The 27,382-nt window shown below is 39.2% G+C and overlaps 1 protein-coding gene across 5 annotated transcripts in view; it reads right to left on the bottom strand.

Annotated features, from left to right (window-relative positions):
* ADCY1 (adenylate cyclase 1) overlaps nucleotides 1-27,382 on the bottom strand; it is a 190,457-nt gene that overhangs the window by 105,508 nt on the left and 57,567 nt on the right. For all 5 annotated transcript variants that reach the window (XM_048296615.1, XM_048296607.1, XM_048296597.1 and 2 more), the window contains 2 exons: nucleotides 16,033-16,151; nucleotides 6,657-6,768 (listed from right to left, as the gene is read on the bottom strand). In XM_048296615.1, the coding sequence (XP_048152572.1) occupies nucleotides 6,657-6,768; nucleotides 16,033-16,151 (231 nt within the window). The remainder of the gene's footprint in view (nucleotides 1-6,656; nucleotides 6,769-16,032; nucleotides 16,152-27,382) is intronic.

The raw sequence follows: 27,382 nt of genomic DNA, 5'->3' as shown, positions 1-27,382 counted from the left end.
CTTTATAACTTACATTAGCTCTTGTACATCTGCTAGTCCCAGCATAAAAAGCCTTGAGAAAGAGCTAACTGCAATACTCCATAGAGTTCAATTTAGCAGAGTAATGGAGACATTGCAGTAAGAGTTAGTACAGACTTAAAAAGAAGAGCTTTTACAGTGGCAGAAAATACAAAAGGAAAACAAAGGTGGTTATAGTATGCAAGTGCCACAGAAAATCACTTGATAGGCTCTGATTGAGGAAAGCCGGCCATCTCCAGATGAGCATTTGTAAGCTTTTAATTTAGTAATGTGTTTGTGAACTCATTACAAATTACCTACCATCATGGGAGCCATGTTATGCATGAACAAATGTAGAATTATTCAGGATAGCAATAAAAAGGATGACATTTGTTTCAAACGCTTTCCCTCAATTTTATTGGCAATGATATATGCTGACCTAAAATGACCTACTGCTTCTTGGCCTAACTTTTCTCTACATTCTCATTCTTACAATAAATTCTTTCCCTACTTCATATGGAGTGTGATTTTACAAAACTAGAACATGAAAATTTTAGTTCCAGAGAGTGAAAACCTATTTAACAGTCATATACATTAATTTACTTGGAAATGTAAAAGGCTTTTAGCAAGAATGTTTTATACAATCATCATGATTGACACACAAGCTTGTCTCCTTCCTAGGTTTTATTAAGTATCCTTTCAGATTCTATCTTTTTATGAAGATTTATTCCAGGAGAACCAAGCCTAAAATAAATACACTATAAAATGCTGAAAAATTAAGCTCTAAATTTCAAGAAATGGTTATTTTTCCAGATTCCAGAAATACTTTTCTCTATGCTAACTGCACAACAGGTCAAAACAACAAGTGTCAGTACATAGGCCCACACTTCAAGAACCTGAAGCTGATTGGAACAATCCAATACAGTCCTGTACGAAGATGCAAACTTCAGATTTGCAGCATGAAAACTCAGGAAGTATTTGGTGATTTACCACAAATTATGACAAGAATTGTGACAAAGAATTAGCATACCAAACACAGTATCCTCTTACCTAAAATATGCTGTAAAATAGGCAAGACCTACTCTCTGGGGTACTTGCCCATTTATATGTTCCTACAATACTTAAAGTGTGTAGTGTTAATTTTTTCCCTAGAAAACTGTCCCCAGACACTTACTTTAGCTTCACTCCACGCACACATCATTATTCCCAGATCCTATAGAGTCACAGACCACTTTCATTTAAGAAAGTTTACTTCCTTAGGTCTCTCTAGGAGACCTATCCAAATGGCTGTTCAGAACTGGGTTTCAACTTATGTGGTGATCTTCCTCAGTGAGATCCTGTGTCTGTGCTGACTCTCAAGGGGAATTGAGGAGACAAGTCTCCTTAAAATTAGCCTTTATAAATATCCATCCCCACAATGCACACCAATTTTCACAAATAAGGGTTACATGCTGTAAGTTTATACCTATGTTTTCCAGCACTAATTTTCCCATGTTAACCATTCAAAAAAACTTAATTTATTTTGTATTTTAAAAATGCATCATAATTATCATAATATAAACTAAAAGCATTCTATAGATGCAATATAAACAGTTTTTTAGAGTGATTACTTCTAGGAAAATCTAGTTCAAAGCTCAGCAAAGAACTGACTGTTCTTGACACAGTTAAAAAACACAAGCTGATTAAAAATATTATCTACTGATTCTTTGTCTAAGGCTCAGAAACAATGTTTTTTAGTTCAGTGTATTTGAGCTTGAAGTGGTAGAAGGACCAACTTCAGTAATGTTGAAATACGAAATATGCAAAGTAAAAATTGTTAAATGCTAAGAAGGCAATCAGGGAAGGATACTAAATTAAAATGAAAAAAAATAATAATAGACTCAGCCTGACAAAGCCTGGAGGTATACATAACTGTAAATGGAAAGAACAAGGAATTGGTGTGTATTGGTCTACCTAATAGATGAGATACAAAAAGTGGCATGAAAAAATAAGAACTTTCATTCAGAATATTAAAATCCTCTTCTAGTGATGTCCTTTGGAAAGCATCTAAAATTCTTTCATCCTTGTCAGCTTGTAAATGAAAAGTCTTTGAAGTACAAGATGAAGAAAGATGGATGCTGAAAGAGAAATATCTGAATCTCTAAAGAAAAATAATTAATTCTCCATATAGATTAGATGCAGGAAGTATGTGAGAAAAAAATCTACCAAAGAAAAAGCAATTAAAGAAAATAGAAACTTCTCTAAAAATCAAATCTGTTTCATTAAAATGCAGGATGCTGTAGAATTGCCTCCTCTTTTCTATTAAGATGACATATTACAAGTAAAATATTTGGGACATGTCTAAACTGCCTCAAAATATAATAGAACTTTGACCATGACAGCATAATGCAAATGATTATATCTCATTAAAATTTGTCACTCTTACAAGTAAGCTGAAGAATGACAAACTGAAATCTAGCTATAGTATCAAAGGTTGATTTCAAGGCATCTGAAGACCTCATTCAAAGATCAGTTGCTTGAAGCATATATTGATAATATGTAATGCAGAATGACTATCAGCAGGGCTAAATCTGAGACTGCACAAAGCTACTCTTGTTTAATGGAAGGAAACCAAAAAACTTCAAAGTAACAGCTAGAACGAGGTAAACTAAGCCTGAGCAGCAGATAAAATACAATAGAAATCCATCCTTTTGAGCTGAACTATTCATCAGCCTTACGAGAAATGTCACCAATGTTATGTTCAGGAAGGTGGCTTGTTATTGTTATGTCCCAAGGGAACCCTTGCATGGACAAACTTACCCAAAATGCTTATATCAGGGTGCCTAAAGACAGTGACATTACAAAACTTCAGTAACCAGACATACAAATGAACCCCAAGGCATTCATAACAGCACCTTCCCGTGTGGATTCTCCGATGTCTGTCTAGGATGAAGTCACACTCCTGCAAGGATACTAATAAGACACTCATTTTTGTTTATATTTTTGAGACTCACATTCCTTTCTTCAAAGTGACTGAAGTCGGCCTTAGGACTCAAAAAGTTATTGAGGAGACCACAAAATTCTACATGAAATATGATTACCTAAGATTGTTTCTTTAAGAAACCAAACAGTGCTATTGTGAAAAAGAAAACAGAAATCATGCCACCATTTTCAGGGAGCATCTGGACAATGCTCTTAGTCATATGGTTTACTTTCAGGTAGTACTGCAAGGAGCAGGGCTTTTGGTTTTTTATGGGTCCCTGCCAACTCAAGATATTTTATGATTCTATGATTTTAAATACTGCATTTGACCGTCTCTTCACTGGCACTCTTTTCAAAGTGATTTGCAAGGCAAAATTATGTGTGCAAGATAAGTGTTTAAAAAACACTTTTTCTGGAGGTGAATAGACATGAAAGGACATGATAAAAGTACAAATTAATTCTATGAGGGAGTAGTAAGATCAGAATATTTTTCCCCCTATTAAAAGAATGCTAAAATACATTTTGAAAGGAATTGAATAGCTTTATATTGAAACCTAAGGTTCGCCTTCAGAACTCCCTGTCATGAGTTGTAACTATATCTGAAGCTATTGTGATTTTTAAAAAGATGTAGCATTTCAAAGAGAGAAAAACTATGTGCCTTACAGAAAAAAAAAGAATCCAAAGAAACAGCATATGGAAAGAGAAATAACTAATGTAAAAAGCATAAACCAGCCTCTAAATGTCAGAAGGACAAATTTTAGTAGAACTGTACTATCAAAAAGCAAAGACTCACTATTCCTACAATGTGTCAATGTGCCAAAATACCAAGGTTCATCTTGAGGCTCCCAGCAAATATATGCTGCCTTATACTTACTACATTTTCTACAGTGGTGACAGGGATTCTTTTAAAGTACTACATTTTTAAGACAGGGCAATTGTTTCAACAAGGCTAGTCATAAACTGCACCTTCCAGTTGACATTGCTTCCCAAGAAACAGCAGCACACAAATAGCAGCACACAACATGCACACTCACTTTAGTAGTCACAGTAACCTATTACTATATATTTAGTAGTCACACAGTAACCTATTACTGTTACACTCTTCTTTAAAGTCTCTACAATTTCCTCCTTAATCATTCTGAAGACTCAAGCACAGCAGTTTTAAAATCAGCCCAGTCCTCTGTTTTGACCTAATAATGAATATCTTAGAAGATGCTTTATCCAAGAGATCAGAATACTTCTGAAAAACTGTATTTCTCAACACATTTCTCTGACTGCAGGAGACACAATTACAAGTCTCCCTTAATCACATCACAAGGCACTAAGGAAAGCTTGTATGTCTGTCCTTAATCACACACAGTGAAGTGCAATCTGAACTAGAAGTACCCCTAAGTAGCAAATCTTCCTCATATAGCTGAAAGAAACCATGAGGGTTTTTTTCATATTTGGAAAAAGAATCCTTGCAGGCTGAAAAGAAAAACTAAGGCTTTTTTGTTCTTCTGCTATCTCCAAACTGCTTCTTCTGTGACCAACAACCAACCTTGCACTAAAGGTGGTTGGCTGGCATCTGCCTGGTACCTGCCTTATGGTGTCACTGACACCTCCAGTTGGCAGCACGTGGCCACTGCTTGATGCCTTAGGTTTTAGCTTTTATATTTTTCAAATCCTGTAGTGCTAGTATGTAACTCTGAAGTTTCCTGTGGCCTGTTAACTACTGTTCTCTCATGGTAGTTAGGTATAACAAGCCTCTCCAAGCCTGCTCTCCAAGGATACCCAGATTGTCCTAGGCCCAAAATGTGTAAACTCACATCTTAAGAAGGGGGGGGGGGGGGGGGGGGGGTAAACTTGGGGTAATTACATAATGAAGTTTTAATTGGAGAATTGATCCTGATATGCAAATGAACCAAACTTACAAAAGTGTGAAGAACTCATGACCTGGGGTCCATCTTGGGTGTAGCCTTTGGCTTGCCCAGGGTGTACCTTTGAAGGCCCTTCAAATAAGTACCTACCTTTATTCCCTTATTCTTTTCTAGTCTCTGTTTTTAGGTAGCCATCTCAGGCATAAGCTAAGGGAGCAAGCATGGTAGGGTAGCCATGTTCCTGGCTTCAGTGCCATGACACATCACAGGCTTATGTATTTCTGTGTGCACACAAGTGATCTCATGTTATATTACAGTACTTCCACATTATTACATGGCTATGTATTTCATGGCTATGAAGACTCCACAAACGACAGCATTATAAGTTTTAAAAGAGCTTATTAGATGTCTGGTTGACATATAATGGATTAAATTCAGTAATGAAATTAAAATGAAATCAAAGTAAGGAAGATACTTGAACTTCTTAAGCCATTTAAGCTCTTGCAAATGACTATCTTAATGGAAGTCCATTTTTAATTCTAAGGCATAATCTATGAAGTACTCTGGACTGGGGACCTGTGCTCTCTATGAATCACTGTCAGTAGTTCCAGAAATGAATTGGTTACACAAATTCGTGCCAAAACCCTGTAGAATTCTGTTGCATCTCTACTAAGCATCTAAGTTAATCTTCTGCTTTTCTTGGAAAAAAGGAAACACACAAGTTTTTTTCTGTTATGACTTGAACATCTAGTGCAAATCAGAACATAGCACCCAATCAAAGAACCCATTTAACTAAGAATAGGTCTTTCTCAACCCTAGCATCTTGTGGAGCAGAAGGTTTCTTTCTCCTTGGGGTCCTTGAAAGCTGTTTCCAAGAGGGAGATTTAGATGCAAAATATCCACATGCTTTAGATCTCTCATGTGGAAGACTGCATCAAGGAGAATTGAGTTTGGACTGAAAAAATGTGGATGCTGTTTAAGTTGAGGGCCTAAACAAGTATTTTCTTTAGGCTGATGCACAGAATCTGAATACTAAAATAGCTAGACAGTGGAGGAGCATAATTTATGTGGAAGTGTTACTTCTCAGCTATGAAGTTTTTAAGGACAGCTGGCAAGTAAGATAGATTTGATGAAGTTCTGTTTTGTTCCTGGGAAAACACATTTTCAGCATCTTGTTAAATGTAATTTGAAACAAGATGTGTGACTTTTTCTGGCACAGCAATTCCTCTCATTTCCCATCAAATGGTTCTTGTCAAATTAGGCTGCTTGGAGTTATAGGCAAGGAACATTTCTCTCATTTTCTCTTCCTTGGGGAATCTAGCACAATATAAGTGCAACAACCAAAACATAGGCATCAGTTTATGATATGGATCCTATTTTGCCTACAATAACCTCTCTGAAAAGCTACCATCATTTCTGTATTAAGGAGTGCTCTCTGTGAAGAATGAGTTTTACTCTCTAGCTTCCTATTATCACAGAAAGTTTTATGCCACACTGCCAATACTCATGTTTTCCATTGTTCAGATTTTTTTTCCCATGAAGGATAGAAATGTAAACATTGAAAAATTTTCTTTGTTTTGTGCAAACAAAACCAATGAAGAACACTGATGGACTGCATGAACGGGGAAGAAAAGCATACTTAAAAATGGCACTTACACTTCTTTCCTAAACAACTAAAAGAGATTGTTTTTTCTCTAGAATATTAATAAAAGATTGAAGTTTTAGAAATTCATTACATGTGGGGCTAAATCAGTCTATTACAGATTTCTAACGTGTAACACATGCATCATTTTTCAGAAGGAAATGTAAATTAAATTGAAGTAACAGTGTTGTACTTACTGTAGCTAATTCATCAAATTTTCCAAAAAGCTCATTCAGCAGCTTCACCAGCTCTTGGGCAGTACACTGTGATGCCAGACTAGTGAACCCCACAATGTCTGCAAACAAAATGCTGTAAAGAAGGAAAAGCACAGATAAATCAGTAGAGACGGTATCTTCACATTCTCGTTACTCTCTTTCATAGCACAAATGTGACCCAAAGCACAAACTCCAGTAAGTCCTGAAATATTACCAATAAAGTGCTAGTTGGAAAAAAAAGGGCAAAGATTGAGAAAAATAAGCACTAGTCTGGTGCTGTCAACTGTTGTAGAGAACTCTCAGATGCTTTCAATACCTACATACCTATCTGGCAGATGAGGCAAAGCACCTCACTCATAGGGTCCTCAATGTGTACTCTAGGAGCGTGGTGGACAATTTATTCTCTTTGCAGCTGGAATCTCCTCAGCTGAATTGGTTTCAGAGACGGTTTTGCACTACTAGAGTTCCACAGCCAAACAGATAAACCTTGCATGAGGTTTACTGTGTACCGAAAAATAGAGGTTAATAACTTGTGTGCAGTAGCTCTGTGATGTGGTCTTACAGTAGCTCGCTGTGAGGAGCTAGAATCCACAATGTCAAGCTTCTCTTCTCTGTACTGTGCTGCCTGGCTCAAGTAAGTGTCCAGCTTTCATCAGTATTAGCAAGGTTTTAATGTCCAACAGTTTAATCTGCTTTAACAATCCCTACTAGCCAGTGTTGATCAAGGGAGATAATTGAAATAAGCACAGGTACCATTTGTTTGAGAGAATAGAAATTCTTGTGTAAATCATGAAACTCAAGAGAGTATGGTGCTGTGATCCTTTCAACTCTTTAGATTCCTTCTGTTGGTAGAAGTGCAGAATCAGCTGCAGGAACCCCCTGCATTTATCTCAAACATCCAGACTAGAAATGTCAAACAATTTCTGAAAGTACTAATAAACTGTCCCATGATATATGGCCTAGGTATACTTGACATAGTGTAAAACTTAGTTTGCAAACTGTAAGTTGAATTAAACATTATGAACTCCCGTTCACCTCAACAAAGCTTCACTCTTTAAATAAAAAAGCAGTACTAGTACAGCAGGCCTAATAAGTCTACTGTTTTCCATTCTTCATAAGCAAGTCTCAATGCTCCTTATATGTTACAAAAAATGGCAAATACAACTCCTATGGTTACTCTTCCTGTGGCTTAAAATCTCCATTGCTCTTCTAACACCTTCTGCTCAAAGATAATAATCACAATAACCACTTGTTGTTACAGCTACACATGGATTAGTATTGCTTTTTTCTTCCACATTCCCATAGCAATGCTAAAATTTACTCTCCAGTCTTACTGCTCTTACACTCATACATTTAAAAAAGTGGAAAACTACTTGAATTTTTAGGTTTTATTTGTGTAATAGTATTTTAGCTAAAATTTTTTAAAAATGTATTGATACCTAGAGTGTAGCTTAAATACTCCCCACTGAAAACATGACCTGTTTTTGCATAGTCAACTTCTACATTTGATAGGAAAACTAGCTAATTTTTGACAGAAAGCTACCCATTTTTTTCATTAATAATATTTTATACAAAAATATCTTGTTTCAGTTATCAATAAAACAAAATGATCTTAAAATAATTATGTCCCAAACATTTTGAAATACGCATAATCTGAAGAATGGGATTATGCAACTGCAAAAGTTGATGACGTTACAAATAAGTTCCTTCAGAGGAGTTTAGTTTGCTATAGAACATTTCTTGTTACAATGCACCTGTCCCTCTGATCTTATGATACTTCCTTCTTTCTTAATAAAATTCATCTCAATTTCTAAAAACATTACTTTTTTAAAAAAAGATTGTAAAGACAGCTCTTTCAAGTAAAGTGTTACATGGAATTACATCTACAGTAACAAACAACTACAAAACCCACCGATGACGGGTTCCTGCTAAACACTACACAAAGAAAACACATATAAACTAACTAAAACATAAACTAAACTAAAATTGACATAAATTTTGAATGACTGCATTCCCCACAGACTACTGCAATAAAGCATATATGGAAGATAATGTGTAAATACAGATTTGTAAGCATTGAAAAACAGTGTTTTTTCTTTTGATTGTTCATTTCCCTCCTTACTTACTAATGACACAGACACCATCTACAAGTTTGGGAATGACACGTTGCTATGTGGTGTGGTCGACAACACTGGAGGGCAGGGATGCCATCCAAAGCAACCCGGACGGGCTAAAGAGGTGGGCCTGTGCAAGCCCCATGAAGTTCAACAAGGCCATGTACAAGGTCCTGCACCAGGGTTGGGGCAATCCCAAACATGGATACAAATTGAGGCATTAATAGATAAAGACCAGCACTGGAAGGAGGGCTTGGGGGTACTGGTGGATGAAATATTGGACGTGTCAGTACTGTATGCTTGCAGCCCCAAAACGCAAATGTATCCTGTTATACATAAAAGGAAGTGTGGCCAGCAGGTGGAGAGAGGTGATTCTGTTCCTCTCATGAGACCCCACCTGGAATTTCAGCACAGGAAAAACATGGACTTTGTTAGAGTGTGGTTGTTCAGCCTGGAAAAGAGAGGGCTCCAGGCAGACCTTATAGCAGCCTTTCAGAGCCCAAGGGGGGCTTACAACAGAGCTGGAGATGGACTTTTTATCAGGGATAGGACTGATAGGACAAGCGGGAATGGTTTTACACTAAAACTGGGTAGGTTTAGATTAGATGCAAGGAAGAAACTCTTCACTAGGAAGGTGGAACAGGTTTCTCAGAGAAGCTGTGGATAACCCATCTCTGGTATTCAAGCTCAGGTGGGTCAGGCTTTTGAGCAATACTTATGTATGAACCTGACCCAGACACAGAGACTGGACTAGATGATCTTTAAAGGCTCTGTCCAACTCAAACCATTCTATGATTTCATGATTCTAATGTTTAATGGAAGTTTCCTAAGGACTTTTGTTTAAAGCTATCTAGACTATTTGGTTTGAAATGCCAACAGCTATTTCTAACTTGTTCTGGTATAAAACTTCTGAACAAAAGCAAAGCAGCAGTACAGTGAGCAAGTTCAGGAAGGGAAACACTATAAACAGCCATTTCTCTCCTCTGCCACAAAGAGCCAAGCTGGTTCAGCACTGGCATATGAGCTACATACATCATTATCTCATACTCCTTGACCATCTGAAGCATTTCTGTGTTAACAAGCCCAGAGTTATCACTCCAGGACCTTCTGTATTCCTGTTTTCTTCCCCCATGATCCCAGCAGGCAGAACCTGCACAGTGACTGCAGTCCTCCTGCAGCACAGCAGGAAGCAGCTGCACCTGCTAGAACTGAGTGCAGAAAGCCTGTGGCTTGGTTTAAGACATTTAAGCTGCTTCCCAAGTGTGAGTATTGACAGAGCCACCCTTTTCTACGTCACTCTATGGGGCATTCAGAAGGAGAAATCATGCCAAGTTACACAAGAGATTTGACAGCATGTAGGTAGTAAATGTTCACTTTTAACAGTACTCATTCATGTGTTTTGTGCACTTGAATAGTCCTGCTGTTTTCAATGGAGCCACTTGTATAAACAAGTACTCTGCAAAATAAGGAGGGATTGTATGCCCTGTTTTTTATTTCTATTTGGGCCATTTGTTTAATTAAAGTGCAACTTACAGTAAAAATGGTATTTTAATGGTGCATGGTGCCTCAGAAAGGAACCTGTAGGACTCTTTTTGCCTCAAAGGTCAAACATAAGGAAAGTTTATTAATAATTTTATGTATGATTCACTTCAATTTTTAAGAAAAAAGTGCTCTCTAAAATTAAAGAGGGCTGTTAAAAATAAAAAACAAAGGGAGGGTGTGTTTTTAACGTAATTATAATTTACGAAAACTAGTTCACTGCGAAGTCTTACAAGTTCAGAAAGACTATATAATATTTCTGTTCATAGGCATCATGATTCCAGCTTTTTAAAATGTTGGAATGGGTAAGTTAAATTTAAAAATTATTTAAGTTCTGATGGTTTCTGAAAGACAGAACAGACAAGAAATATTTGCACATTAGTATCTGCAGATTGTGTTCTCGCTTCACACTGAGTCTCAAGAACCTCTAAAATGCCACAAGGAATCTCTTTATTAGTAGCTTTGAAACAGGCAGTGTGTTTCCTAAAATTAATATCTCTTCTTACAAAGCATCCAGTTCTATTTCCCGCTTGTAAAAATAAGGCTAAATGAACCTGCTGTACCAGAAGGCCAAGAAATTTTTAGCTGTTCAATGTTCACTTTCTTTTTATCTCTTCAACATTGTTTGAGTCAAAGAATGAAGCAAGAAGTTGTGTGTTAATATAGAAGGTCAGCCATATCCTTATCCATCCACGTGTTGAAACAGTTTCATGAATATCCAATGTCCATTCCAAGAGAGACAAACAACAAAATGGGTTGAGGTTTCCATACAGGGCATATATTTGAGCTGAAATTAAATTTGAAATTTTCTTCATTGAATTATAGCTCCATGGAGAGATTCAGCCAGGACTAGCGACTTTTTACAATAGCAACTGTACCTACATATGTGATCTGTAAATTCCTCAGCCCTGTAGGAATAAGAAAACAAGAAAATATGAATCTTAAATTTCTTAACCAAATCTTAGAAAAGCATGTCTCCTTCATGTTACAAAACATACTTCTGAGCACCACAGTAGAGCTGGTCTGTTGGGTAGCCTTTATATGTAACTTGACATCTGGTTCTCACATCTTTCGTGATGTCCTTGTCTGGGACTACCCCAGTAAAATAACACTTGTACTGTGTTGAAACAGCTCGAGGACTCTATACAGACTATTTCCTTCTGATAAGCCACAGATACTGTATTAGTTTCAATTATTGTAGTTTCCTGATTGTTGAGTTTATTGTCATGTCATAGGTTAGCAAGCATAGTCCCGGAAGGGATGTCCTTGCTAAGGGGGGCTTACAGCTTCCTCTGGGACCTGATAGAACCTATCAGCTGGCCAGTTTGAATATGGACAATTCTTTAAGCCACTTAAAGTTGTGATCGCCTCTGTGATCCACATTTAAGAATAGACAGACTCCCCTCCAGCTCATTCTCTCTTGTTCCCGGTGCTGGGACAGGTGGCTGTGGGGCCCCGTGTGGGGGCCAGCAGGCCTGGCCAGGCCCTGCTTGGGCCAGGCCGGGCTGGGCCACGGCCATCCTGGAGTCGATGGACCTGTTCCAGCTGTGGAACCCCCCCCCCCCCCCACTGCCTTGCAGCTGGAGCGGCTCGGCTCTTCCCCCTCTCCATTTCGATAAGAAAAATTCCAGCTGCAAGGCCGAGGTGAGATTAACCCTTTTATTGCTGTGAAGAGCTGAAAACCTGAGGGAAGAGAAAGAGGAGATGCTTAAAGCTGAAAGTCTGTTGTGAAGCTATGATATATCCAAGTATCCCGTTGTAATTCCATGAAGATATGGGGGGTAGAGTGTTCAACTCGTAAGCAAAAGCACCTGCGCTGAGATAGGCAGATGCTGACGCAGCTGTAATTTCATGAGAAGTTTGGACAGGGAGAGATGGAAGCAATGAGGACTTTTGCTCCAAACGGGAAAGGAGAAAACCTCAGTCCCTAGAGATGCTCCCAGAGATAGTCCTAACGATGAAGATGAGGAAGACCCTTTGCTCCCAGGGAAGGAGAAGGGCCTCTGTTTCTTGTTTCTGAACGGGTCTACCTTAAAACTGTACCCCAAAAAACTTCAAGAGTGGACCCTCGAAAGCAGTTGCGGGAAAAGCTGCAAGTCGGGGGAAGGGATTCACATACAAGCAGAGACTCCTCTTCCTAAATGGACTGAACAATATTTGGAAGTGGGCAGCTGTCTCGTTGTGATACTGTTTTCACAGCATGAGCAAGAAGAGACTTCTCTTTCTAAATGGACTGAACAAGGTTATTATGGAAGTGGTAAACAGACTGAACATCTCAAGGGTTGTCTTTTTACATTGTCAGTGGGAGAAGGGAGGAAGGTGGGGGGAGGAGGAGAGTTCTGAAGGTATGGTATAATTTTTTTCCCTTCTTTTAGGTCTGTTAATAAACTTCTTTATATTCTTTCAAGTTTGGTGCCTGCTTTGCATTTCTCCTAATTCTTATCTCACAGAAGATAAACAGTAATGAGTATTTTAGACCAAACCACTACACTAAATTGGTGTTTCCACCCGGTTACAAACCCAACCCACTACATGTCCTCACTGGGCTAATGCTATATTGGATGTGTATTTGCATATCTTGTTTTGCATATTGCATTTGCATTAGGTTATTTGTCTACATTTAAAACACATGCCCTCATTTCTCACTGCACAGCAAATCTGTTCAAAAACTTTACAAGGTAGCAGATGTACTACACACATCTGGGAAGAGATGATCAAAACATGACACATTCCCCTCCAGAGGCACAGTTGCAGGCAGTCATTCATCAGCTGTTAGGTAGTTGGCAAAATAGACACCAACTAATTGATAAACCGGGGCTGTTGCCATGGTTATATGAAACATGCCAGTACTTTTTCCCAGTCCATCATTCACTTCTTACAGAGGTGTATGCATCTCCACTGCAATGTATCTGCCTGTGCTTTTCTGGGAGGAGGTAAAGAAGGTATATGTATGAATGTCTTATTTTTCACACGTAAGATTAAATATTCTTTGTCTTTTTTTCAGGCAGCTATTTAGAAGACTGAAGCAGATACTTTCTGTTACTTATGAGGGTATTTTTTTGCTGTTGGGGGTTGTATTGCTTTGGTTTTTTCAACAGATAAGGAATGGAAAAATCACATAGTTTACTAATTGCATGCCTGCCTCCTTCAGACTATCTTTTCTGAAGAATAATGCTCTGATACTTCCAGGTATTTGTGGGGCGAAAAAGAAAGCATTGCAAGAGGAAAAGTAAAAGTGCAGCTCATTTTCTATTTTCCACTGTGTAGCTTTGGAGTTAAAAAAGCCTGGAATATGAATTACAGAGGGGCTTTTTGTTGGTTTGTTTCAATAGTAGCACTTTACAGAACACTTGATGTGAAGAGGACAAGTCACAAGAATACAGGAATGATCTCTCAGGTTTACCTGTTATAACACTGAACTGCCACTACCCAGAAGAAAAAAAAAAGTTTTAATCTCCTTAAGAAAGTAAAGCAAACACTTATTATTGGCACTGACCATCAGCAGCCCTGCCAAAAGCTAGGCACTGGTGTCAGGGTGGCACCTGCTGGTCCTTCGGATCTACACAGATCTACACAGTCACAAAATTTCCGGGGTGAAACTCTGGCCTACTCGGACCTGCTTGCCACAGATTGCTGGGTATTTACTGGACACTATTTCACCCCATAAATCGGGAGTCCTCTAAATTATTATTATTATAATTATAGATTAGTTGCATTACTGAAATAAAAGGCAATACGATTTCTTGCAAGTACAGATGGTGAAGGGAGGTCTCCTATTTTCAGTTCTCTTTCCTGAGGATCTTACCTGTGACATTAAAATGACCCCATCTTACTTGGGCTTCATTTGCCCCAAAAGTACCTTCTTAATGTCAGAGAATGAATTCACTTCTCCAGACAGGGTGTCTGGATTCAAAACCTTTTATGAACTCCACATCTAAGCAGTGAATAAGCCACAGGAGTTTTAGTATTTATGTGAAAAAAACATGTCATGTAGGAAAAAAGACTACTCCTGAGGTTACATTTCAAAAAGATCTTAGCAAAAGGGAGGACTCAGAAGCACTATAATCAACTGCAAAGCAATGCTGTTTAAGATGACTATACACACTCTAATGAATGCAGAGACTTGTGACACATACAAGATATAAATATACTAATCATGATATAATTATCATTGTCTAGCCTTGATCCTAAGGGCAGCCAACATGTAGTTCATAGCACTATGAGAACATAATTTTTAGACACAATTTTTGTAAGTATATTAAGAAATGTGATCACCAAAGGGTCAAAGTAGAAGACACCCAAGCACCAAAATCTGGCATACCTGAGACTTGATTATCACAACTGACTGCGAATAAACAGACAGGGTATCATTCAAAGATTGAAGATTGGCAAGAAAAAACATACAAATGGTGTTGGTGGGGGTGCAACAGGATAAAACCATGTGACATGAATAAGGAAAAGTGAAGGAGTGAGACAGCTCAGATTTTGAATGTGTCTTTTAGGAGCTCTCAAGTCAGGCTTTAACAATTGAGAACCATCAGATACTGTAAACAACATTGTCAGCTTTGCCGCATCAGCTCTGGGGTAGTGTGCACTTAGAACCAACTTCAAACTGATTGTTAAAGACCAGGAGTTTTGTATCCAAAATGATGAGATTAACATTATGCAAGATTTAACCATTAGCATGAAGTGAACTACTAATTTTTAATTCAGTAATGCTTAATTTTACAGCGTAAAACTGACCTAATCTGGCAGTCTTCTGAACACTTCCATCACAGACATCTCTGATTCCCTTAGCAACAGAAATGCTTTTAGTTGCAACTTACTCACTAGGAAGTGGTCCTTGCAAATATTAAAGCCAGCTCAATGGGAGGTAGACTAAACCCTGAGAGAAGAAACTTAGCAGTGGATGAGGGAGAAGAGGATGTACTGAAGTTTACTCCTTTGTCACATGAGTACACCATGCAAATCAAGGCAGCTCTGGAACATCACTTACTAACACTGCAGCTTGTTTAGTAAAAGAGTGACACAAACTGAACTTTAATGCTGTTTTTGATGTGGAAGCAAGGCACTTGGCAGTAGTGTGATAAAACACAGACAATGACTTAAAGGAATTTGTTTCTGGAGGCAAAGAAGATTAACAAATGAGAATGCACTTTAAGAACAAGCAATATAAATGACAGCACTTGCACACAGTCAGCTACTTAACAAGAGCAAGAAGTAGAACTGAGCCGTAGTCAATAATTTCTGAGGGGTAACGCTCACGTGATGTGGACAAATATAAATTTCTTTAAGTTTACATCACACTTTCTTTTTGTGTTTCCATGCTATTACTCAGGAAAATCTATCACTTTTGAAGTAATTCATCTTACTATCAGAAAATATAAATGTGCAAAAACTACCATGCAGAATAAATACTCCTATTCACCCAAAACATAATACAGTACAAAACCAATGACTAGTCATTTGGAAAAATTTGTCAGTCTCCCACCCCTACTATTCTAAGACATTTATTGATTCAGGATTATCTCCTGGGAAGACTATTAAATCTTCCTAGTGCACCCATTCTTCCAGTCTGTATAAATGATAAATCTTCACTATGCTGCTTGTTTTTTTTCTCTGAACCCTGAATGCAATTATACATCACTGTCCTTGTACTAAATATTCTCTTCTTTAGTTTATTTCATGGGCTACGTCAATCCTACCTAACGTTGTCATGCCTTTGAATGTAAATCTTGTGAAAAATCCTTTCCGGAGGCTTCAGGAAGTCTTCCTTCATTTCCATTGCAACATTCCTGGGCAAAAGGCTCATCAAGAGACGTTCCTAAAAGAAAACATAAACAACATCAGTTTTGTGGTATAGTATGTGATCATTTTTCAAAAACTTTAAACTAGCAAACTGGACAATCTTCCCTTAATCTGCTTCCTTAAAATGTCTGCTGCATAAATAATATGAACCATTTATCTCAAACTCCTGAAAACTGTGTGTGTTGGGGTCTCCTCCCCTGCCATGGAGCCCTGGGAGATGGGCCCTGGGGGGGGAGGCACGGGGTTTCCCTGCCCCTGGTCAGTCTCATTTCCCATTGGTTGGTTTGTGTTCCCCGGGGTGGCCAAGGACCCTGGGGTCCCGTGACTGTGGAATTCCTGAGGAGAGCCCCGGCCATGCGGCTGGAGAAATAAAGACCTCTGAAACATCTACCACGAATCTGTCCATATATATTTCCTTTCCACAGGACTCCTGGTTTGAAATATGCTTGTTGCAGTAATCCCCACTGTAACGTGTGTGGGTGTCTTTTTTTTAAGTCTTCTGCACTAAAAAAATAACCTACAAAACAACAAAAAAAACCTACACAGAAAAAATCAGCTTCAAGAGCATATAATTATCCATATTTTTCATTAACATCACAGTTCTAATAATAACAACTTACTTTATTCTTAGTAGCCTTTATCTGTCTGGGAAAGACTTCCCAGGATCATTTGCTATCCTTTTGTGTGTCCTATTTCTTCCTGGATATAATGAAAGTGTTACATTACAGGGGCTATGACAGCTGGTTATTAAGCAGTGAGAGTAGATGATGGATTTATCCACTGTCAAATTCAGTGGAACAGTAAGCCCAGTTTTAATGACATCTTAGCCAGTGTGGCAATGTCTTTAATGAATTGCATCAGTACAAAACCCTGGCTAAACAAGCCTTCTTGCTATACTCACAGAGAAATTTTTAGCATGGGTCACTGACCTGCATAAAAAGGGTCTCTAATATTATGGATCTTGTCAGTATTGACTATAAAGGCCCATGTAGTTTTTCCACATATTCTGGCCATTCACAGGTACCATCTCGAAAATCTGGAGCTACTCTTCTTAGGTATTGTAAGGTGACCTTGGATACCTACTCAAGTTGTGTTTGCACCCAGAAAATGCTTGCCATTTAAAATACATTTCCAGGTTTATCCATCAGACCTGCTAGTTTCAGCCATGGCAACAGTCTGAATGAATTCACATAACCACATCCAATCTGGTTCAGGAATCTCAGGTTCCAGACAACGAGGGGTGAGGCTAGAGCAAGGAAGATGTATCCTTGGTGGAAGAGGATTAGGTCAGGGAATAATTAAGCAAACTGAATAGATTTAAGTCCATGGTCCCTGACAGGACACATCCGCAAGCACTGAGTGAGCTGTGAGATGTCACTGTAATGCCACTCTTGACAGTCAAACGTGGTGACTGGGATAAGTGACGCAAGACTGGAGAAAGAAAATGTCAGTTCTCTAGCCAAGAAGGGCAAGAAGGAGGACACAGAGAACTGCAGGCCAGCCAGTTTCACCTTGAGTCCTGGAAAGTGATGAAGCATCTCATCCTGGAAACGAATGTGGTTAGACCAGATGACTTCCAGAGTGCCCTTCTGCCTCAACCATTCTGTGATTCTGTTATCTGATGATCAAGAGCCACTGTAATGGCAGGTGCAAGATGTCAAAAAGCGCATATTTTGGCCCAACCATATCCTCCTTTTCTTTACTGGATATTAAATAAATAAGGAGAAAAAATTAACACTGAGAAGAGGGTATCTGCAAGTGCTTTGTGTTGCTTACATTCACACATTCACCAGATAAAGCCATCAAATAATATTCAGTTTATTCAAAGGTTGTTGTTTTTTTTTTTTTACGGTTTCTTCTGGAAGACACATCGAAAGAAGGATTAAGTTAAACTTTGCAGAATTGCCCTGGTGATCTTTAGACTGAAGTTCTGTCATATGTTTGTGGTGGTCACATTGTCTTGAGGCTAAGGATCATTAACCAACTCTATTTCCTACTCTTCTTATATGTATGTGGGAGGACATCCCTCCCTGCCACAGGAGAGCTTATCCACTCTGTCCAGCAGCTGGTTCATAGCTCCAAATATTCTCCCTCCTCACATGAATTGGTGGGACAACCCAGGCCAGACAGATGTCCACCAGTGAGTTATCTCTGGCGCCAAGGAGGTGAGATCCCCAGCTGACAATAAACACCTCACCTTGAGAGTGAGATGTAGACAGATAAGCTAGGAATTCCTGACTGAGAGACACGTTACTTTACTAACTATAAAAGCTACACTAATTTTCATGGAGGCAGAAGCCTCCTACACACACTCTGGAAATGTGCAGGACTTCTCCCGCAAGTTCGGATGCGAATTCTTGGTTACTTTCCTGGGAATGTAGTAAGTAATCTGTTAAAGTCTTATGTCTGTTAAATTTGTGTCTATTAAACAAATAATTCATTTTGTAATAGACCTAATTGGCCATTATTAAGAACCTGCGACTGAGAGTGATCTGGGTTGCAGGCTGCCCCAAACAGAGCTACTGCCAGAAATCTGAGTCAAAGGCACGACTTCCTAAAGCTCTTCTCTCCATTCATAACAATGCACACCAAGAATATTGCAAAGAAGATGATGGAATTAAATATTTGTTGACACTTTATACATATAGAAATTTCCAATTAACCAAATGATCTAACATCACTAAAAACGGTTATTCACTGTAATTTTTATGTTGATTTAATTAAGTAGGCTTATATTTCTGCAGCAGAATTGTATTTGGGTAACCCAAATTTTGGGTTACAATCCAAACCAAGTATTTTGTCCACAGTGGATCTTATGAAGCTCTTGTGTCACACTGCTCCTTGTGTCTTAAAGTTGATTTATTATGTTAAGATAAATATACTGGGGTCATGAAATGAGCTGACCACCTCTCAGACAATACCCACACAAGACAGGAATTTGGACTGATGGTTAAATTCTCTGCTGCTTAAGATGGCATAAGTGATGCATGCTGGAATTTCATAAGTACTGCTCTGGATGAGAAATTTACTATATCTGATAAGGACTAAATGTTCTCTTTAGCTTCTCTTTCAGTGAACATATTAAATAAGATCTTTGCCATTTTGCTGAAATGGATTAGTAAATTCCAAAACTGTTATGGAGAGAGTGGGTTTTGGACTTTTGTTTCCTAGAAACTCAGACTTTACCAGACAAACAAGCAAACAAAAATTATACTGACACTCTTCCAGAGACTAGTGCTAACTGAGTAGTTCTCCTATGGTCTGCAAACACAATTACAGTACATGTAAAAAGCTCACAGATAATGTCTGCAGCACATGGCAAATAACACGGAATCCAGGGAAGTAGTAAGAATCATTACTGTGAAGGCAGCACTGGAGAGCTGTGGGATGCAGCACCTGACAGCATTGAAATGTGCAGATGTCAGATGTACTAAGGGAGGCTACAAAAATAATGATTCCTATACATGTTAGGTTGACTATAACAAAACCTGAAAGGAGCATATGAAAATCCTCTATCAAATTGTGATGGCTTGCTTTTTTTCATTAGAGATGAGAAAAAAAAAAAAAATTACTGATGAAGAATTGTTGAGTCTATACAAAGAGGGTTGGAAGCCTCAGACTCACCAAGTGAGGAAAGACTCAATTACGGCTTTCTCAAAGGGCAGCCAATGATGACCTTTCAGACCTAGAAGGGAAGCAGCACCGTGACTGTAAGGATTTGTCACTGAAGGGGAGACTGGAAAATGTAAGAAAGAACCCTGCAATGCAAAGTATCAAAACACTGAAGATAAATGAAAAACATCATCCAGTTCTCCAGAAAGAATATAAGAAAAGTCTCTTCTATTCATGGCAAAATCCCATCTGTCAAACAAAGTGGTATTGCCCTTCAGGACAGCCTAAGAAATGCTTAAGGACTCAGAGTTTTGGAGCAGCAAGAGGGAATTCATATACACAAAATATAGCTTTTGGAAGGTTTGGGAAAGGGCTCTGCCTGGATCTATTCAGCAAGTTCTATGATTTTTGTTCAGTTTTTTTATTTTCTCCTGTCTGGCTGATCTGATTATAAAAACAATCTGGAAACCAGGCTAAAAGGAAAACTAGGTGTGTAGGTTGCATAGTGCATTGAATGGAACAAGTGACAAAACTAATGGAAGACCACTCACATTTATGGTGACATTCATGCTTGAGTGATTGTTGCCTCTAATAGGGTCGGGTGATGACGGGAAAAAATAGAAAGAGTAAAACCGTGAGCACCAATCAATTAGCAACAACTTTTACCAAAATAAAACAACACTCATGTTGCAAACCTTCTAGGTGGTAACAAATTATTTTGTATTGAGGTAGCCTCAACATGCGATATATTCCTAAACACAAGGTCTAGTAGAAACAAAACATTTCCACATTTTATTCTTTCTCACTGGTTCACAATGTTGTTTAGGATTATTACAGCTGTTTTCTACATAGAACATTAAAATTTGGCCATACAACCAACTTAACCTATTTTAGGAATTTGTATACTCTTCTCCTGCTGTAAATCTTCACTCATCATTAAAATGGTCTAAAGTGAAATCACATGCTGAAAAGAAAGATTCTTTTCAGAGATTGTAATTGTAAGTCAATGATTTTGCATTCCCTGCAGAAATCTCACTACAAAAAGAAAATGATAGATGAGGACCTAGATCTCCTTCATTCACAATATTTTACACTCCCAGTCCTGTTCTGGGATTTCAAATGCCAAACTGGGCTGCCTCTGCCAATTGTACCATCCTCATTAATAATGATTTCTGCATTACTAATGAAGACTTAGCTGTTTTTGAAAAGGACACTCAATTTAGACAAACATTCAAATTTCTTTCTCCCATAGCAATGCAGCATCACTGGAAATTAGAGGAGGAACAAATATTTATTTTGACCCCAAGGCAAGTCAAAATGTGCATACCAAATCAATTAGGAATTGCTCAGTGCTACCTTGGCCCTATTCAACAACTAGTACCATTATGCACATGACAGAGAAGGAAAATATGCCAAGGCAGTAAAATGGATAGGAAAAACTGTTTCCCATTGTTAATGAACAAAAAGACCCTGTATTACTACTTGGAACATTCTCAGCCCTATTTACAAGTACAAGATCCTGGACTGCAATTTTCATTATGGGTTGGACCCAAAGAAAAGGTTTAATAGTTATTCAAGACTTGACTAGACAAAGCCACAGTTTACCAGACCTGGTGTTGCTGGCAGTCCTGCTTTGAGAGAGTGGTTGGGCTAGGTGATCTCTAGAGGTCCACTTTGACCATTGTGTACCAAAGGACCATTGTGTACCAAAGCAGCACATGGACCAGGAGAGGAGGGTGCCTGAAGCCTCCTGGGGAGGCCTGAAGCCATCTTGCTATCTCACCACACACAACTGAGGCTTCTAAAATGGAAGAGGAGCTCAAGGCTCAGCACCCTCTAGCAGTTGTGTGATTTCTCATTTCTGAGAAGGGAGAGGAAAGAAGCAAGCAGAGACTATTGAAGAAAAAAACCCCATCATCTGCATGCTCTATTCTGCCCGAACACTCTCTTCAGCTTTCTCCAGTATGGAGGTTTCTCACCACAACTCCCTCTTCTATCCCCATTCCTGCCCTGGACAGCCTCTCCCACCAGCATCCTGGCTCTGCTTTTATGGGAGTCCCCAGTGCATGTTCCTAATACACTTCTCATGCCTGCCTCCAAATGAAGATGCCCGTCCCCTTCCCATTTTGAAAATCATACTCTTTTCTCATTTTACTGCACATTCCAAACATTTGTAATTTACTCAAAGTCCTTTGAAATTTTCACCTTGATTTAGAATAATTTCATGCAGTCCCCCAAACAGCATTATGCCATTATTCCTATTGTACAAAATGATTCATTTTAACATCTGTATGGGAAATGACTGTGACACATTTTCAAATTCTTTCAGTAGGCTGTAAATAATTTCATGAATCCACACTCCCCTCATCAGAAAAGAAGGCTCAAAAGCACATAAATATCTTAAATGTTCCTAGCCAGCATCCTCTTCTTTCTCTCCAGCTGTCCAGTGTGCAGCTGAAAGACTCCTCACAAATTTCTACCCAAAAACTGGATACACTTGCTCTGTTTCCCCATGCTAAGTTGTATTCCTGTAGTTTATCATGTGAGATACAAAGAAAACAAAATGGAAATGTTATTTAGAGTCAGAGCAGTCTACTTTATCAAAGGAAACTGTTGTCATTTTTTCTGAGATAAGCAACCAAGCTGAGAAAAGCAACCAAGGGAACTGTAGCATTGCCTCAGAGCTGTAGGCTCTTGTGTTTCTCTGGTTCCTTGAATCTCATTGCTCATTGTCCTCTCATCCTACTGTACATGCACATCTGCTGGAATTCATTTTGAGAATGAAGCTACAGCCTGGAAGGGCCATGTAGAAAACTACTGCTTTGCACGATTTTCAATCCCTTGAGAACGGGGCTGTAATGGATACAGCTCCATCTCTTTCAACCAGCTTTGTTAAATTCCTCCTGAACTGCTCCTTCCAGCCAGCACGCTGGCACTGCCTTCACCCATCAGGGAGTCTGGGCCATACACCTGGATGGCAGAGAGCTCTGTCTTGTGGAACCTTCTCTAAATGGGACTTGGATGTTCCCAATCTAATGCTGGGGAAAGCAGTAAGTCTGGATGGCACTCCAGGTCCTGGTCCTTTTTCGCCCTCTCTAGCACTGAACCACATTATTCAGGATAGACTTCATGCCCGTGTTACCTTTTTTTTTGCATTATCATAGGGACTTCAGGAAGGAAGAAAGTAAAAAATAAACGTGACAAAACCAAGTTTGACATATTTATTTCTTGGTGGATAAAACATGAATATTTTTGTTTGTTATAGTAACAGTCCAACAATGATGACAAACAGGAAAAGGATCTCACAAAAGAAAGGAGATTTTGATCATCTACTCTACAAAACTTTTTTACAAAATGGAACATGAAATCTAGCCCAACAATTTTTGCTGTCTATCACAGATCTTCTTTTGTTATTGCTATACTTAAATGGAAAGTACCACCATATTTTAAAACAAATTTTTCTCCCTAGAGAAGACAAGCATCAAACATGCATGTAAAACATTAATAAGACTGTTTCAGAGTCAAGTCATCTATATAATTTTGAGATTCAGTTCCTAGTTAGTCAGCAGGGACTCCAAAGTACATCCTAAATATTACCACCTGCTGCCTAATAAAACCGTGATACCATGTTCAATTTTATATAATTTTAAAAGCTACATGTTAGTGGGTTCACAATCTCTGTCACTCTTTGTTGGGGTTTTAAGAGATCTAGGGTTTTTTTTTTCTGTTAAAGGAATTTTCCCCCATTCTGTTACTAAGACGATAAATCACTGGGTGCTTAAGAGAAGACAAAAAGGGCCTGGCCACTCTTTTGTTTCACCTGGGTGTGGGTTCAGTTCACTCTCAGCGTATGGAGAGAGAAGCTGGAGAGAAAGGAGCTGCTGGTTCCTTTTTTTTCGGCCGTTTTTCTTTCTGCTGGAAACAACGCTGGGATCCCAAAAGCCGCTTTCCCTGCCCTGCTGGAGGCCGGGCTGTGGCCGCCCTGCCCTGCTGCTGCTTCGAGCTTTCGCTGCGTTGTAGCCGTGCTCACCCTGCCTGGACCTCCAGGGGGTTCCCCTTTTGGATACATCTCGTCTGCCACCCGGGATTTGTGTTTGTGCCTGCCGCTCCAGCCTGCTGCTCCAGCCTGCCGCTCCAGCCTGCTGCTCCAGCCTGCCGTTCCAGCCTGCTGTTCCCAAGAGTCCGGGATCAGCTGCCCAGCGGTTTGTGAAGCCTTTGTTCCATCCCTTCCCGGGATCCCAGGGCACTGGTGCCGCGTGCTCCCCGAGCTCGCTCCGGAGCGCCCCCTGCAGCCGCGGGGGAACCATCGCACCTGCCCTGCTCACCGGGAGCCGCCAGCGCCCCTGCCGGCTGCGAGCGGAACTGCACCCGAGGGGAAATAGCCTGACAGCCGAGAAGGCTGGGACTGGGTTTGTGTTTGCTGTTACTGCCATAGTTGTTGTTGTTTTGTTTGACTGGTTATATATATATATATATATATATATATATATACTATATACTTTACTATATATATATATATATATATACTATATATATATATATATATATATAGTAAAGAACTGTTATTCCTATTTTCCCACATCTTTGCCTAAAGGCCCTTGATTTCAAAATTATAATAACTTAGAGGGAAGGGGGTTACATCTGCCACTTCAAGGGAAGCTTCTGCCTTCCTTAGCAGACACCTGTCTTTCAAAACCAAGACACTCTTATATTACACTGCACAGCCATTTTAATTTCCCTTGAGGAAAAATCAAAAAAAAAGGAGACAGAAAAGAAGCCAATGCAATGCATGGAAGAACAATTTTGTGTACAACTATTAGGATTCATTTATACTTCTTGTAAGCTGGAAAACAAAGGCAGCAGATTTCGTTAATGAATTATTGCAAATTCAACTATGCTATGCCCTTTTTTCCAACTAAGTACATGTAATAGCGCTGTTAAAGATTATGATCTTCCAGATGCCACAAGGTGGCAATGTTTCAGAACAGTCCTGAGATTTCTTGGAAAATTCTATTAATCAGCAAGTCATTACTACAGTAATAATCATAAAAGACCATCCATAAAAGAGCAGACACCTAATGCACAGATTGTGAGTATTAGGAGAATGGCTAACAACACAGTTATGGTAGATGATCAATACACTCTGTGTTGAACTGGAAGATGCATTCAGTCTGAATACAACTATACCAGACCACTCTGACATCTTTCTATGGTTCAGTGGTTATTTTTGTATAAATAAAGGAAAGGAAGGATGTATCAACAGAATAGTGTTTAATGAGGCATTGATAGTCTCCACATGGAACATTGTTAGTTACAATGGAGATGGTAAGGCCTTGGGAAAGAATTAGGAGAGCATGAAGTCTTGGCTAAAACAGAAGGCAATGGGCTGCATGAAGTGCAGAAGCATTGGGATGGAGAGTGGGCATAAAGAGACCATAAAACTGCTCAAATGTATAAAGTTCACAAGACAGCATTCAAGAAGAAGCATGATAAGAATAATTCAGTAGCACATTGTACTTTTTAGGTACCATCCAGAAAAACGTGACCTAAATAAGTGTCAGGGACTGAAATGGTTCATGCCTTAAACATTGTTATGAAGGAGTTTCACCCATTATAGCAAAAACTGTATAAAGAAGCTACAACCACAGAAGCCCACCCCTCCTTGAAGATGCCTGACTGGAATTTTAGACTGTGAGTTAAGCTGCCCAGATAAGATAACAGTATTGTTCAATCATCTCAGGCTGAAGGAGAAGAATGCATCCACAAGAAAGTCAAACCCAGCAGCTGCGCAGAGAATCATCTCTGTCTGAGTTTGGGGTGGGGAAGACCACAGAGGCCAGGTTTACACAGACTCCCCCCACAACTGCAGGAGCGGGGGAAGAGGTTTCCAGTGTATGGCATAACCTCTGCTCAGAAGGCACTGAACACTCCTCCTCCCTGACACAAACTGGCCCAGCTGTGAACCCCCAACCCCACAGGCCACATCCTGTGGAAGGAAGCTGAGGGGGTGTCATAATCCATCAAAGACCCCCCGAAGTGCTCCCCAGACTCATTCCCGAGGCCTTGCACTACAGGACTGCATGTGATGCAAAGTGATGCAACAGGTCCAGAGTCTGCTGCAAGAGACTGTGTAAAACTGCATCCCCCCCCCCGGGGAGGTACCTGGGCATTCCCACCTGGCCTGAGCATATATTAATTCATTGGATTCTATGCTTTTTGGGGGACCCTAACCACCAAGAAGACCAGATGGAGAGGATCAGTCGGACTACAGTGGGATCTGTGGAGTGGTGATATTTTCTTTATTCTGTCTCGGTCACTCCCTTTCTGTCCCCCCACCTCTTTTCTATTTCTTTCTCTTCCTTTCTCTTTCTCTCTCATATTTACTATCAAATAAAATCCATACTATTGACTTTGGCATATGGTCTCTTTTGCACCTTAATTCGGGCAGAGACATTTTGAATAATTTTATAACTAGACCATAACAATAAGTTGGAAACCTCTACATGTAAAAAAAACCCAGATACCCTCTGATCACAGAATGTCTATGGAATATGTACGTGACACTATCCTAAAAAGGCAAGTGTGATTCCTGAAAGGAGTAGAAAAGTAGGCTAAGTTGAGATCAGCTCCACAAATCTTGTTCAGATAGGAACAAGAGCTGAGAAAAGTTATGAGAATAAACAAGAAAACTGAAAGCATAAAAAGCATAACCTGTCTTTCTAGTTATCCTCATATCTATTAAATCAGAGTGCTCTAGAAATACATCAGTAAAGATTAATCATCAGAAAGGCTAGCTAACAGTTGATACCAGATATAAACTGGCAACAAATAAATCATGCAGCATCCAAACTACTGTTAGTCTTTTTACTTTCGCCTTTAATATTCACTCCCTCTGAAACCTCGCTGGTAATATACAATGTGTCCACAAAACTATTACAGAAACTATTGACAGGAAAAAGATCATACTCGTTTCAGTTAATGGAAATCTTTCTACTGAAAGTGAACATGAGTGAGAAGAAGCTAAATTCTCACAACCAAATAGTGCTTTTATAGTTCAGGCATATTTATTTGCCTCACTTTAGTGAAGGCAAGTAGCCATACAGATATAATCAGACCATTCTCTAGAGCAGATAACTTGAAAATTTCCTTATGCTTGGCAGGAAAGAAGGAAGAGCATTTCTGCAGTGCGTTGCCAGGGACAGGTATTTCTCAACTCCAGCAGTGTTAGTTTAATAAATATCTTTGTTTCTATCATGCTTCAGTAGGATTTTAATAAGTAGGTTTTTCAGAATATATCAATGAAGATGAAACTTCGTTTTGCACAGAAGAGCCCTGAACATACTTTTCTAAATCTTCCTGTGTGGAAAGAAAACATTTCGCCCCCTGTCCTGCAGAGTCAGTGTAGTGGTTTGGTTCAAAATACTCATTACTGTTTATCATCTGTGAGATAAGAATTAGGAGAAATGCAAAGCAGGCACCAAACTTGAAAGAATATAAAGAAGTTTATTAACAGACCTAAAAGAGGAAAGAAAAAAAAATTATACCACCTTCAGAACTCTCCTCCTCCCCCCACCTTCCTCCCTTCTCCCACTGACAGTGTAAAAAGACAACCCTTGAGATGTCCAGTCTGTTTAC

This window comes from Corvus hawaiiensis, chromosome 1, assembly GCF_020740725.1.
Source record: "Corvus hawaiiensis isolate bCorHaw1 chromosome 1, bCorHaw1.pri.cur, whole genome shotgun sequence".
NCBI classification, from domain to species: Eukaryota; Metazoa; Chordata; class Aves; order Passeriformes; family Corvidae; genus Corvus; species Corvus hawaiiensis.
This window is presented reverse-complemented; position numbering and strand designations above follow the sequence as displayed.